This window comes from Pristiophorus japonicus, chromosome 18 (assembly GCF_044704955.1).
Source record: "Pristiophorus japonicus isolate sPriJap1 chromosome 18, sPriJap1.hap1, whole genome shotgun sequence".
Classification (NCBI taxonomy): Eukaryota; Metazoa; Chordata; class Chondrichthyes; family Pristiophoridae; genus Pristiophorus; species Pristiophorus japonicus.
Genome location: NC_091994.1, coordinates 89,831,949 through 89,847,887, shown reverse-complemented (window position 1 = coordinate 89,847,887; position 15,939 = coordinate 89,831,949). Strand labels below are relative to the sequence as shown.

At 44.4% G+C, this 15,939-nt stretch overlaps 1 protein-coding gene across 2 annotated transcripts in view; it reads left to right on the top strand.

The window, feature by feature from the left end:
* The first annotated feature begins 238 nt into the window (after positions 1 to 238).
* The window catches only part of otud3 (OTU deubiquitinase 3), a 30,378-nt gene continuing 14,677 nt past the window's right edge, over positions 239 to 15,939 (top strand). Inside the window, exons 1-4 of one of the 2 annotated variants that reach the window (XM_070860958.1) lie at positions 239 to 258; positions 951 to 1,369; positions 12,181 to 12,329; positions 14,519 to 14,631. In XM_070860958.1, coding sequence (XP_070717059.1) covers positions 1,167 to 1,369; positions 12,181 to 12,329; positions 14,519 to 14,631 — 465 coding nt within the window. In that variant the 5' untranslated portion in view covers positions 239 to 258; positions 951 to 1,166. The other variant, XM_070860957.1, reaches the window with a different exon arrangement.

Here is a 15,939-nt window from a genome sequence, read left to right as displayed (position 1 = left end):
CTGACAAAGACAATTTGAATGACAAATTAATTTAAAAGAGTGCTATAAAGTGTGGAGTAGGCTGGGACGGGGTTAGATTGCAATTGAGACAGGGTCAAATTGGATTGGAACAGACTGGAAGTTTGACAGGTTTGGTGCTGGGATTGAGAGAGGTTGGAGTTAGGACAGAATAGATGATTGGGACAGGCTGGGATTGGAGTAGGTTAGGGCTGTGGCTGGGACAGGATGAGACTGGAAGAAGGATTGGGGCAGGTTGAGGTTGGTCTTGAGGGGATTAGGAGCAGAGCAGATTGAGATTGGGGTTAAAAATTCAGGTTGGAATAGGTCGCAGAATAGACGACCTCTTGTTTAAACTGTGGATTGCTGAAGTGTTCCCAGCGCTGCGGGCACTGGGAGAGCCAGCCACCCGGGGTCCAGCTGCCACTGAGCTGGGAGCCAGCTCCGGGCTGTGTGGCCTACTCCCACTCCACTCCGCTCCTTCCCCCGGCAGGGACAGCAACGAACTGCCGGCCTCTGCCTTTCTCGATGGGCTGTTGCGAGGGTGAGTGAGACGGCAGCGACAAGCCTTTGGTTCCCGGCCGCTTTTTCAATGCGAGGGAGGGCCGAGCTTGACTCATTCCCAGTCCCCGCCTCCGTAAACTCCAATATATATCTATATATATATTTTTAAAGCTGCGAAGGAGGAGGAGCCGGCCGGCGCCGGGTGCCTGTGACCTCTCGCGGGCAGCGTTACCACGCAAGCCCGAGGCTTCAGGTTTGCCTCTAGGCCCTGCTTGAATAGAATAAAACAAAACCAGCAGCAGCTCTTGTTGCGTCAAAGGTTATCACAATGTGGCGGGGCTGAGCTCAGCCTGTCCGACTTCTCTCTAAAGCATAACGTCATGTAATATAATAGTTGCTCAGCCCACCTCCTGCTCTCAATAAAAAAAAATTATTTTCTCTTTTTTCAGGGCTTGAAGTTCCTCCTTCATTTCGAGGTGAAGACAAGAGTGAGAGCGTGGCCTCTGGCTCTCTGTTTCATTTAATTTCGAACTCTTGAGTCCAGCTTTTACATCTCTCTGGTTTGGCCTGTCACCATGGTGACACTCGGCCCTTTGCCTCTCTAGACTCTCATCCTGGTTCACCTTGTGCAGCTGCCAGCTTCCACACTCCCTGCTTTGTAAGTCATGTCCAAAAAGCAAGTTGTTAAAACCAGGACTAACAAGAAGCTGGATTTGGAGCGGAAAAGGGACGAAAAGGCGGTGAGGCGAGCCCTGGCGAAGGAGAGGAAGAACAGGGCCCAGGATGGGACAGACGATGAGGAGTTTGTCAGCTTTGCCAACCAGCTGCTAACCATGGGACTCAAGCTCCGGGAGGTGCCTGGTGATGGGTAAGGAGCATGTAGTCATCACACAGTCCTTTCACCCCTAGAACATAAGAACATAAGAATTAGGAACAGCAGTAGGCCATCTAGCCCCTCGAGCCTGCTCCGCCATTCAAAAAGATCATGGCTGATCTGGCCGTGGACTCAGCTCCACTTACCCGCTCGCTCCCCATAACCCTTAATTCCCTTATTGGTTAAAAATCTATCTATCTGTGATTTGAATACATTCAATGAGCTAGCCTCAACTGCTTCCTTGGGCAGAGAATTCCACAGATTCACAACCCTCTGGGAGAAGAAATTCCTTCTCAACTCAGTTTTAAATTGGCTCCCCCGTATTTTGAGGCTGTGCCCCCTAGTTCTAGTCTCCCCGACCAGTGGAAACAACCTCTCTGCCTCTATCTTGTCTATCCCTTTCATTATTTTGAATGTTTCTATAAGATCACCCCTTATCCTTCTGAACTCCAACAAGTAAAGACCCAGTCTACTCAATCTATCATCATAAGGTAACCCCCTCATCTCCGGAATCAGCCTAGTGAATCGTCTCTGTGCCCTCTCCAAAGCTAGTATATCCTTCCTTAAGTAAGGTGACCAAAACTGCACGCAGTACTCAAGGTGCGGCCTCACCAATACCCTGTACAGTTGCAGCAGGACCTCCCTGCTTTTGTACTCCATTCCTCTTGCAATGAACATTCCATTCGCCTTCCTGATTACCTGCTGCACCTGCAAACTAACTTTTTTATCTAAAAGAGTTTCTAAAAGAGTTTCATGCACAAGGACCCCCAGGTCCCTCTGCACTGCAGCATGTTGACATTTCTCCCCATTCAAATAATATTCCCTTTTACTGTTTTTTTTTCCAAGGTGGATGACCTCACATTTTCCGACATTGTATTCCATCTGCCAAACCTTAGCCCATTCGCTTAACCTATCTAAATATCTTTGCAGCCTCTCTGTGTCCTCTACACAACCCGCTTTCCCACTAATCTTTGTGTCGTCTGCAAATTTTGTCACATTACACTCTGTCCCCTCTTCCATGTCATCTATGTATATTGTAATCAGTTGTGGTCCCAGCACCGATTCCTGTGGCACACCACTAACCACCGATTTCCAACCCGAAAAGGACCCATTTATCCCGACTCTCTGCTTTCTGTTAGCCAGCCAATTCTCTATCCATGCTAATACATTTCCTCTGACTCCGCGTACCTTTATCTTCTGCAGTAACCCTTTGTGTGGCTCCTTATCGAATGCCTTTTGGAAATCTAAATACACCACATCCATCGGTACACCTCTATCCACCATGCTCGTTATATCCTCAAAGAATTCCAGTAAATTAGTTAAACATGATTTCCCCTTCATGAATCCACGTTGCGTCTGCTTGATTGCACTATTCCTATCTAGATGTCCCGCTATTTCTTCCTTAATGATAGTTTCAAGCATTTTCCCCACTACAGATGTTAAACTAACCGGCCTATAGTTACCTGCCTTTTGTCTGCCCCCTTTTTTAAATAGAGGCGTTACATTAGCTGCTTTCCAATCCGCTGGTACCTCCCCAGAGTCCAGACAATTTTGGTAGATTATAACGAATGCATCTGCTATAACTTCCGCCATCGATTTTAATACCCTGGGATGCATTTCATCAGGACCAGGGCACTTGTCTACCTTGAGTCCCATTAGCCTGTCCAGCACTACCTCCCTTGTGATAGTGATTGTCTCAAGGTCCTCCCTTCCCACATTCCCGTGACCAGCAATTTTTTACATGGTTTTTGTGTCTTCCACTGTGATGACCGAAGCAAAATAATTGTTTAAGGTCTCCGCCATTTCCACTTTTCCCATTATTAAATCCCCCTTCTCATCTTCTAAGGGACCAACATTTACTTTAGTCACTCTCTTCCGTTTTATATATCGGTAAAGCTTTTACTATCTGTTTTTATGTTTTACGCAAGTTTACTTTCGTATAGTATCTTTCCTTTATTGCTTTTTTTTAGTCATTCTTTGCTGTCGTTTAAAATTTTCCCACTCTTCTAGTTTCGCTCTAACCGTGGCCACCTTTTACGCCTTGGTTTTTAATTTAATACTCTCCTTTATTTCCTTGGTTATCCACGACTGGTTATCCCTTCTCTTACCGCCCTTCTTTTTCACTGGAATATATTTTTGTTGAGCACTATGAAAGAGCTCCTTAAAAGTCCTCCACTGTTCCTCAATTGTGCCACCGTTTAGTCTGTGTTCCCAGTCTACTTTAGCCAACTCTGCCCTCACTTGTTTAAGCATCGTACGCTCGTTTGAGACACTACTTCCTCACCCTCAATCTGTATTACAAATTCAACCATGCTGTGATCACTCATTCCGAGAGGATCTTTTACTAGGAGATCGTTTATTATTCCTCTCTCATTACACAGGACTAGATCTAAGATAGCTTACTCCCTTGTAGGTTCTGTAACATACTGTTCTAAGAAACACTCCCATATGCATTCTATGAATTCCTCCTCCAGGCTACCCCGTGCGATTTGATTTGACCAATCGATATGTAGGTTAAAATCCACCATGATTACTGCCGTTCCTTTTTCACATGCCTCCATTATTCCCTTGATTATTGTCCGCCCCACCGTGAAGTTATTATTTGGGGGCCTATAAACTACGCCCACCAGTGACTTTTTCCCCTTACTATCTCTAATCTCCACCCACAATGATTCAACATTTTGTTCATTAGAGCCAATATCATCTCTCACAACTGCCCTGATTTCATCTTTTATTAACAGAGCTACCCCACCTCCTTTCCCTTCTTGTCTATCCTTCCGAATTGTTAGATACCCCTGTATGTTTAATTCCCAGTCTTGGCCACCCTGCAACCACGTTTCTGTAATGGCCATCAAATCATACCCATTTGTAATGATTTGTGCCTTCAACTCATTTACTTTATTTTGAATGCTGCGTGCGTTTAGGTAGAGTGTTTTAATACTAGTTTTTAAACCATAATTTTTAGTTTAGACCCCTCCTGCAGCCCCTTTATATTCATACATATTGTCCCTTCCTATCACCTTATGGTTTACACTTACCCCAGTGCTACTCTGCTCTGTTGCCTCCTGCCTTTTGCATTCTTTCTTGGGGTCCTGTTCATCTGTGCTCTCACCCACTAACTAGCTCAGAGCCCTCTCCTGGGTTCTGAATACTCCTCGCCTTGAGGCACCGAGCTTTCAGGCTTGCCTTTTTGTAGCACAAAAAGCTGTAGCACAAGCCAGTTTTGATAGCATTTTGACCTGAAAACTAGTGGCAGTTAATGCTCTATCATATCTTTGATTCCATGTAAATTATACAGAACTTTGGACTCCGTCTCCTCCAAGTTGAGAGAGGGTAGGATTCAAATTCCTTTATTCACAAGTGTGTGACATTTGCTGAGCAGCTCTAAGCTGTAATGCATTGAAAGAGTGCAGTAACTCAGCGTTTCCTCTAAACCTGCAGTTGCACTGCACACAGTGACTGGGAGTAAATCACTCACTGATTTGCTGTGACTATGGAGACCATGATTACGCTGCAGTAAGGAATGGCAGTTTGAGTTTAAAATCCCCAACTCCTGAGGATTTGATTTGCAAATTCCAGTGTGGTGGAAAATCAGATGTTTACACTTTAAACTTTAATGACAACTGCTTTGCTGCAAATCTAAAGTTGGTGTGCACACGCACCCACCCAACCATTTTTTATCAATGTTACATATTTTTAAATTAATTCCTGGATGTGGGCGTCGCTGGCAAGAATAGTGTTAAAGCCAAGGAAGAGGCATATAAATTGGCTAGAAAAAGCAACAAACCTGAGGACTGGGAGAAATTTAACAGAGGAGGACTAAGGGTTTAATTAGGAGGGGGAAAATAGAGTACGAGAGGAAGCTTGCAGGGAACATAAAAACTAACTGCAAAAGCTTCTATAAATATGTGAAGAAAAAAAGATTAGTGAAGACAAACGTAGGTCCCTTGCAGTCGGATTCAGGTGAATTTATAATGGGGAACAAAGAAATGGCAGACCAATTGAACAAATACTTCGGTTCCGTCTTCATGAAAGAAGACACAAATAACCTTCCGAATGTACTAGGGGACCAAGGGTCTAGTGAGAAGGAGGAACTGAAGGATATCCTTATTAGGCGGGAAATTGATGGGATTGAAGGCCGATAAGTCCCCAGGGCCTGATAGTCTGCATCCCAGAGTACTTAAGGAAGTGGCCCTAGAAATAGTGGATGCATTGGTGATCATTTTCCAAAAGTCTATCGACTCTGGATCAGTTCTATGGACTGGAGGGTAGCTAATTAATACCACTTTTTAAAAAAGTGGGGAGAGAGAAAACGGGTAATTTATAGACCGGTTAGCCTGACATCAGTGGTAGGGAAAATGTTGGAATCAATCATTAAGGATGAAATAGCAGCGCATTTGGAAAACAGTGACAGGATCGGTCCATGTCAGCATGGATTTATGAAAGGGAAATCATGCTTGACGAATCTTCTGGAATTTTTTGAGGATGTAACTAGCAGAGTGGACAAGGGAAATCAGTGGATGTGGTGTATTTGGACTTTCAAAAGGCTTTTGACAAGGTCCTGCACAAGAGATTGGTGTGCAAAATCAAAGCACATGGTATTGGGGGTAATGTACTGATGTGGATAGAGAACTGGTTGGCAGACAGGAAGCCGAGAGTCGGGATAAACTGGTCCTTTTCAGAATGGCAGGCAGTGACTAGTGGAATGCCGCAGGGCTCAGTCCTGGGACCCCATCTCTTTTACGATATACATTAACAATTTAGATGAAGGAATTGAGTGTAATATCTCCAAGTTTGCAGATGACACTAAACTGGGTGCCCGTGTGAGCTATGAGGAGGATGCTAAGAGGCTGCAGGGTGACTTGGACAGGTTCGGTGAGTGGGCAAATGCATGGCAGATGCAGTATAATGTGGATAAATGTGAGGTTATCCATTTTGGGGGCAAAAACACAAAGGCAGAATATTATCTGAATGGCAGCAGATTAAGAAAAGGGGAGGTGCAACGAGACCTGGGTGTCATGGTTCATCAGTCATTGAAAGTTGGCATGGAGGTACAGCAGGCGGTGAAGAAGGCAAATGGTATGTTGGCCTTCATAGCTAGGGGATTTGAGTATAGGAGCAGGGAGGTCTTACTGCAGTTGGTGAGGCCTCACCTGGAATATTGTGTTCAGTTTTGGTCTCCTAATCTGAGGAAGGACATTCTTGCTACTGAGGGAGTGCAGCGAAGGTTCACCAGACTGATTCCAGGGTTGGCTGGACTGACATATGAGGAGAGACTGGATCAACTGGGCCTTTATTCACTGGAGTTTAGAAGGATGAGAGGGGATCTCATAGAAACGTATAAGATTCTGACGGGACTGGACAGGTTAGATGCGGGAAGAAGGTTCCCGATGTTGGGGAAGTCCAGAACCAGGGGACATAGTCTTAGGATAAGGGGTAGGTCATTTAGGACTGAGATGAGGAGAAACTTCTTCACTCAGAGGGTTGTTAACCTGTGGAATTCTCTGCTGCAGAGAGTTGTTGATGCCAGTTCATTGGATATATTCAAGAGGAAGTTAGATATGGCCCTTATGGCTAAAGAGATCAAGAGGTATGGAGAGAAAGCAGGAAAGGGGTACTGAGGTGAATGATCAGCCATGATCTTATTGAATGGCGCTGCAGGCTCAAAGGGCCGAATGGCCTACTCCTGCACCTATTTTCTATGTTTCTATCCCTAATTGCCCTTGAGTAGATGGTGGTGAGCTGCCACCTTGAATCGCTGCAGTCCTTGTGGTGAATGAACTCCCACAGTGCTGTTCTGGAGGGAGTTCCAAGATTTTGACTCTGCAACGATGAAGGAACAGCGATATATTTCCAAGTCAGGATGGTGTGTAACTTGGAGGGAAACTTGCAGGTGATGATGCTCCCATGCGCCTGCTGCCCTTGTCCTAGGTGGTAGAGGTCGAGGGTTGAGGAGTTGCTGCCGAAGAAGCCTTGGCGAGTTCCTTCAGTGCATCGTGTAGATGGTACACACTGCAGCAACGGTGCGTTGGTGGTAGAGGGAGTGACTGTTGAAGGTGGTGCCGCTCAAGCGGGCTGCTTTGTCCTGGATAGTGTCAAGCTTCTTGAGTGTTGTTGGAACTGCACTCATCCATGCAGATGGATGTTGATGGTGGGGGATTCGGCAATGGTAATGCCGTTGAATATCAAGGGGAGGTGGTTAGGCTCTCTGCCTGGCACTTGTGTGCCGCGAATGTTACTTGACAATTATCAACCCAAGACTGAATGTCGTCCAGGTCTTGTTGCATGCTGGCATGGATTTCTTCATTTTCTGAGGAGTTGCGAATGGCACTGAACACTGCAATCATCAACCAACGTCCCCACTTCTGACCTTATGATGGAGGGAAGGTCATTGATGAAGCAGTTGAAGATGGTTGGGCTTAGGACATTGCCCTGAGGAACTCCTGTGGCGATGTCCTGGGGCTGGGATGATTGACCTCCAACAACCACAACCATTTTCCTTTGTGCTAGATATGATTCCAACCAGTGGAGCGTTTTCCCCCTGATTCCCATTGACTTCAATTTTACTAGGGCTCGTTGATACCACACTCGGTCAAATGCTGCCTTGATGTCAAGGGCAGTCACACCCACCTCACCTCTGGAATTCAGCTCTTTTGTCCATGTTTGGACCAAGGCTGTAATGATACAGACCATTGATTGGGAGATTTTGAGGCCGGATACTTTCTTCCTTGTTGCAAACTTCCCCAAGGCCTAGGTCGTGCAGTCGCCTCCTGGTTTGAGTTAAAATGTCTGATTTTAAAATATTGTGACCGCTCTTTTGGTTGTGAGGTATTGAATGCACTGTCAGTTGCCCTTCTATGCACATTTCAATGGATGTTTAAGCTTTGCATCTCCTATTTTGATATAATTCCTATAAATTAAGCTGTGCATTATCAATTGAACATTTAATGTGCTCATATTGAATTCCTCTGCCTTGCATTTTAACTGAATTGTTAACCCGTTAATATAGTGGAGAAAGGAATTTGATGCAATCATATTAGCGTGCATATGGTCTCACATAGGGCAATTTGCAGACTATGATCCTGAGTGATGTACGCATGGGCAGATGAGAGTGTGATGAGGCTTAATAACAAAGCACTGGGCAACATCCCAGACCTCCAGGGTAAAGCTGTCTGATACTTTCTTGTCCAAGAGCTCAGACTGTGTTACATAACCCCATGTTGTGCTGCTCCCTCGTAACATGGTATGAAGTTAAAAAAAAATCACTGATATTTCAATTGCAATTGTGCAATTTGATTGTGGGAGCTGGAGCCACAGCCAGCAAGACAACATTCTGTAAAAATACTTGATGTGAGGATTAAAAACTTGCCCATCCAAATCAATATGAGTTCCCCATATACGTTCTACAGAATAGATTCAGACCATGGCTCCCTGTATACAATATACAGAATAGTGTCTAAATCCCTTCATAGACTTGCTTCCTTATCTCTAACCTCCTACAAACCCCACCGTCCCACCACCAAACTCTCCGTTCCTCTGACTCTGGGCTCCTGTGCATCCCTCCCTCCATTCGCTCCACCATTGGTGGCCATGCCTTCAGTCGCTCTGGAATTCCTTCCCAAAACCGCTCTGCCTCTCCATCTCCCTTTCCTCCTTTAGGACCTTCCTTGAAACCCAACTCTTTGACCAAGCTTTTGATGACCCCCCCTAATAGCTCTTTTGCTCAGCGTCTATTTTTAATCAAGATTATGCCTCTGTAAAGTGCCTTGAGATGTTTTACTACGTTAAAGGCGCTATATAAATAACAGTTTAGATCCCAATTGTGAGTTCTCTTTATACATTATACAAAATAACATCCTGAATGTCATGATGATCAATAAACTGGCAAAACCTTCTTATCACAATTCACGAACATTGAACCACCGAGATGTGTTATCTTCTTGCAGCAGTACTTTCAAATATAGTTCACAGAACTGCACCTCCATTTTTGAAGCACTCTTCAAGATTTTGAATCATAGGATTTACAGCACGAAGGATCACCACTTCAGTGCTCGCTCTTTAACTGCAGCTAGCTTTTCATAGAACCGTAGAAATTTACAGCATGGAAGGAGGCCAATTCGGCCCATCGTGTCCGTGCCGGCCGACAAAGAGCTATTCAGCCTATCCCACTTTCCAGCTCTTGGTCCGTAGCCCTGTAGGTTTCTGCACTTCAAGTGCATATCCAAATATTTTTTAAATGTGGTGAGGCTTTCTGCCTCTACCACCCTTTCAGGCAGTGAGATCCAGACCCCCAACATTCTCTGGGTGAAGAAATGTCCCCTCAAATCCCCTCTAAACCTCCTACTGTAGATACTGGATTCTTTTCCCTTCAATCTGTTTCAGCGAATTCACTGACACACGAACACATTTAGTCTTAGCAACATAAGATCTTTATTAGAGATTCTCCGGCCGGGACCTGTTAAGATAAAGGGTACACCCTCGATTTGAGCCTGTCCACTTCTCTCTTGACAAGTCTCGTTACAGCACGAAACCACAGCAGTTATACATTTTCAAAACAGAACACATTTGATTAGCACTTAGTTCATCCAATCACTTTCTGCTTCCCCTAGAATACATCCAATGGCAGGCCGACAGGTCCCCCAGACAGGGCGGGCACTAGGCCTAGCTTGTTAACAGTTTCGGGGCTTCGTATTTCCCTATTTTATGGCTTGTTATAGCGTCTGACTCATACCTGACTTCGCTTTTCGCGTAACTCGTGTTTGACCACAACTCTGAGTAACCTCTTTTTGTGTCGACATTGCAAATATCGCAGCTTGACATTTTCTTTTAGCTATCTTCCCATGATCTTTTTCAACTGACACATTCACAACTCTTCTATTCACATTCTCACAACCAATTATTTTAAATCTATGCCCCTGGTTGTTGACCCCTCTGCTAAGGGAAATGGGTCCTTCTTATCCATTCTTTCTAGGCCCATAATTTTTTTACACCTCAATAAGGTCTCCCCCCAGCCTCCTCTGTTCTAAAGAAAACAAACCCAGCCTATCCAATCTTTCCTCATAGCTAAAATTTTCCAGTTCAGGCAACATCCTCATAAATTTCTAGTGCAATCACATCTTTCCTGTAATGTGGTGACCAGAAATGCAGCAGTACTCTAGCTGTGGCCTAACTAATGTTTTATACAGTGCAAGCATAACCTCCTTACTCTTGCATTCTATGCTGTGGCTAATAAAGGCAAGTATTCCATATGCCTTCTTAGCCACCTTATCTACCTGGCCTGCTGCCTTCAGGGATCTGTGGACATGCACTCCAAGGTCCCTTTGTTCCACTACACTTCTCAGTGTCCTACCATTTAATGTGTATGCCCTTGGCCTGTTAGCCCTTCCCAAATGCACTACCTCACACTTCTCCAGATTGAATTCCATTTGCCATTGTTCTTCCCACCTGACCAGTTCATTGATATCTTCCTGCAATCTACAGCTTTCTTCTTCATTATCAACCACACAGCCGATTTTAGTATCATCTGCAACCTTCTTAATCATACTCCCTATATTCAAATCTAAATCATTGATACATATCACAAAAAGCAAAGGACCCAGTACTGAGCCCTGCGGAACCCCACTGGAAACAACCTTCCAGTCACACAAACACCCATTTTATTCTAATCCCATTTCCTTCTTTATTTTCCTCCTTTTTTCTAATAATTATCCATATTGATCAGTGGGCGGAGAAATTGCAGATGCAGTTTAATACGGGGAAAAGCAAGGTACTGAGAATTGCTGGAGGGAAGTTTGATATGAATGTATTTGAGGTTTTGGAAGGGGAAAGAGATCCTGGGGTCTCTTTGGACAGGTCATTAAATCTTGTCAACACACTGTTCCCAGTTAAGCAAATAGAAGGTTGGGATGCATAGCAAGGGGTATAACATATAAATCCAGAGACATTTTAAAACTATTTGATCCTGGTAAGACCACATCTGGAGCACTGCATGCAATTTTGGTCCTATTTCAAAGAAGGTTATTGAGTTATTGGGAGTGGGTGCCGAGAAATGCTTCATGGTTGACCCCAGAACTTAAGGCAAAGACGTACACGGAAAGATTGACTACCCTGGGTCTTTTCTTTCGTGAAAAGAGACTAAGGGGGATATGACAGCAGTGGTTAAAATAATGAAGGGTCTGGACAAATTGGATCCAAGTAAGCTTTTCTGCTGTGTACTGTGCACAAAAGGTCACATTTACAAATGAAGGATAAGAAAATAGGAAATGCAGGAGGAGCTTTTCTAAGAAGTAGAACAGATTATGTGGAACAGATTACCAGCACAGGCAGTGGAACAAGAAACCTTAATGGGTTTCAAGAAGAAACTGGACAGATTTTTGTCTACAAATGGGATTCAGTGTTATTAGAAATGCACCAAGGGAATACTGTGGATTGGTGGGCTGGATAGATCAAAGGTCTTCTTTAACTTAAACTGGTATATCCTTTTTTAAATAGCTGTAGAAGTGTGACAATGAAGTTTGCTGTGTGGCAGTGGAGTAGTGTACACAACCCCTTTAGCTATAGTTGTATTTAGTGCTGAACGACCTGAGATTTCTTTGTTTGGAGAACAGAACCCTGATTCATTTGGAAATGGCTTAACCCATGAGTGTCCAACGATGAATTCCTTGGAGAGCCTGTCTTTCTTCTGGTGATACCACCATCCTGTCATGATCCCTTTGATCCTGGAGTTGCTGATTTTTGCTTACTCTAATTTTAATTTTAGAGCGAAATAAGGGGTTAAATAATCAACAGTTTAATTTTTTTTAAAGGAATTGTCTGTTTCGTGCTCTTGGCGACCAGCTGGAAGGTCACTCCCGGAACCACTTAAAACACCGGAGGGAAACAGTCGACTTCATGATAAAACATCGGCAAGATTTTGAGCCATTTGTAGAGGATGATGTCCCCTTTGATCGATATGGTGAGTCCTGAATGTGCTTGTCTCGTTAAAAACTCAAATGTCAGCAAAAGCGTGACATTAAAATATGATCATTGGCCACGGGTTGCGCATACTTCATGAAATAGTAATGCATCAGCCTGGGGGTGCTCAGTGGTCTAGCTCTCCTTCACTTGTTGCTGTCGACAGACTTGCTGCTCGATATGCCTCTCCATGCATCCAATTCAATGTGACTCCCTCACCTATGATACACATTCAATCACTCTTGAGGCGCATTGTGTTGCAGCATTTCGGAGAGTGGCCCTTCACTAAAAGTTAAAGTGTAGCAGTGCTTTACGTTCTGTCGGATTGTCCATTGTAGTGTTACTGATTTGATTCCAACCTGTATGTGGGGGAGGTGAGAGGAGTGATCTAATTGTCTAATTACCAGCTCAACTGAAGTTAGCCATGATTCAGGTAACACTCTCGTCTCTGAATCAAAAGGTTTGTGGGTTCAAGTTTGTGGGCGGTGCAGAGACTTGAGCACAAACTCTAGGCTGATACTCCAGTGCAATACTGAGGGAGCCTCCGCTGCACTGTCAGAGGTCTTTTGGATGGGACGTTAAGCCAAGGCCACGTCTGCTGTCTCAGGTGGATGTAAAGGATCCCATGACACTATTTCGAAGAGAGCAGAGGTGTTCTCCTGGTGTCTTAATCAATATTTATCCCTCAACCAACTTCACTTTAAAAAAAAAATTATCCGGTTACTATTTCATTGCTGTTGGTGCACAAATAGGCTGCTGCATTTCCTACATTACAACAGTGAGTGCACTTCAAAACTACTTCATCGGCTGTAAAGTGCTTTGGGACGTCCTGAGGTTATGAAAGGCGCTATATGAATGCACGTCTTTCTTTCTTTAACAGTGATTCAGCCACAGGATTCCCAGCATCCAGTCTGCAAATGCTGGGGCTGACCGTTGGCCCTTGAAAAACCAAGGTTTGAAAAATAATTTTCTGCAACAGGAGAACAGCTAATCAGAACCGATATCAGTTTTTTGTTCAACTGAAGTTATGCTGTTCAAAGTGACCGTTGAACAAAGGAAAGACAAGCTGAGGAAATGAGTGTACACCACAGCAGAGCAAACTATTTCACTTTATTCTTTGAGCCATATTCTTTGAATATGGGCAATGCTTGCAAAGCCACGATTAGTGCCCATTACTACTAGATGCTTTGAAAAGGTGGTGGTGGGCAGTCTTTTTGAACTGCTGCAGTCCTTGTAATGATGGTGCTCCTGCAATGGTGTTGGATAAGGAATTCCAGGATTTTCACCCAATGACAATAAAGGAAGGGCACTATATGTCCAAGTCAGGATGGTGTGTGGCTTGGAAGTGATGGTGTTCACATGATCTTGCTGCTCTTGTCTTTCTTGGTGGCAGAGCAATACAGGGTAACAAAGCTGCCCATTTAACTTTTTGTGGCCATGCAGTCTCCTGTACAATTGTAGTAAATCTGGCAGATGTTTTTGATCTCCCTTCTAATGCCTCATAGAAACATAGAAATTTACAGCGCAGAAGGAGGCCGTTTCGGCCCATCGTGTCTGCATGACTCTGAACTACATTGTGTTTGCTGGGGCTTCCAGCCATTTCTGGCGGCATCTCGTGTGTGCAGTCACTGTTAACATGACTCTTGCTGCTAGTTGTAATGGGTATATTAAACAGAATCTTAGAATGCTATCTCTTGACACTTTATAATCTCCCACCCATGGTCAACAACAGCTTGCATTTATATAGTGCCTTTAATGTGGAAAAATGTCCCACTGTATTTCTGGAAAATGGACACCAGAGAGGTTTAGGGAAGCAATTCCAGGTGGCTGGAGGCACCGCTGCCAGTGATGGGGTGATTGGGGGGGGGATGTACAAGACGCCAGAATCCAAGGAATGGCGAGTACGGGGATATGGACATATTTAAACACACGGATGGAAATTTTAAATCTGAGGCATATTGGGGGACCAGGGATATTTGTCGATCAGCGAGGACTGGTGTGATGGGTGAGCTGACTTGGTGTGGGACAGACTGGTTACAAATAAAGCTGTTCTCTAAACTGGAACTATTGAGCCCACAATTTCAGCTCGCACTATATCTCCTTCAATTATTTAATACTGAGCCTGCATGGCGATAACGATTGGCATATATTATGACCGCCACACTAATGGTTTTCATTTCTACTTTTCAGTTACGAATCTGGAAAAGCCTGGCACATTTGTTGGCAACGACGTGATCGTCGCCTTTGCAAGGAACAACCAAGTGAATATCGTGATCCACCAGCTTAACGCTCCACTTTGGCAGGTAACGCACTGTGCAGCGTAACACTTCACATGTTAAGAGATGCCGAGATAATACACTGGGTGTGTAGAGGATACTGCATTGGAAAATCTCAATGCAAGGAGACTGTAACTCGTCAGTGATTTTGTTATGAATGATTTGTACAGACCCCCGTCACATTACATTTTGTACTCTGAAGCTTCCTCTAATATGCTTGTGGTGTTCTGTTTAAAGACTTCTAATAAAACTACATTGTAGCGGTGGAGTTCTGATGCAATGCTTCATTTGCATGGAGCACTTGGTCTTGTTTGTGTGGAGTGACGTCCAGCAAGTCATGTTTCTGAATGCTTAGTGTTTGTTGCAATGTACGTGGCATTATCAGTCGGCCGAGCCTGTGTGTCAGATGCTTATTGGGCCACGCTGGGAGATTGATATTTGATGGCTTTATAATAATGATGGGTGATTATTTTATATCAGTCATGTAGTACATGTGTGCTTTTGTGGTATTAATGCCGTGGCTGGGAACAGTTCTCTGCAGGAATTGCAATGGTCGTATTTGATTCTAAATTGCTGGTGGCTCACAGGTGGTTCTAGTCAGGCTGATCCCACGGAAATCACCCAAAAATCAAACTAATCTTATCACATCAAACTAACTATTTAGTCATCCAGCCACTAACACTCAGGCAGCTTTCATGGAGGTGCAGTACTTTTTACTTTACTTGGGTCCAGACAATGCAAGCACAGCAGAATGAGAGCTTGGACAGTCAAATAAGAGGTCATCTGAGACACTGTAGACTGTGACAATTTAAAAGAGAATGATTGAGATAGGGCAGGATCACCCCCACCCTATACACATTTAATAAGCAGGATTAGTGGATGCAGGGAGTAAAATTAAGGTCACTACTTCTGGGACTCCTGATAGGACACCAATTAAACCCCAATGCAAGCAATGTTATGGGCTTCTTCCATTACTGCACCTAAGAAGGAACAGCAAAACTCCAGGGGGTAGAAACTCAGGCCCGCCCGAAACGGGTCGCACCTACTGCTATTGAAGTGTTTTTTCCGCCGCTGTGGATGAGGTGGCCTCATGCGCAGAATTCAACTCTTTGGCCATTTTTTGGGAGCGGACTGAAAGCCAGTCATAATGGAAGTGGAGGCGGGACGAAGTCTCCACCACTGTCAGTCATCAGCCTGGCGCTGATGACATCATGACGCGTGTGCGTCACCATGTCCCTCCCTTTCACTTAAAGGGGAGAGCCTTTGCCATTTTAAAACTTCGGTCCACTGGGCCACTAGGGAGGGTTTCGGCCTGTTGGCGGCCTGGCCGAACCT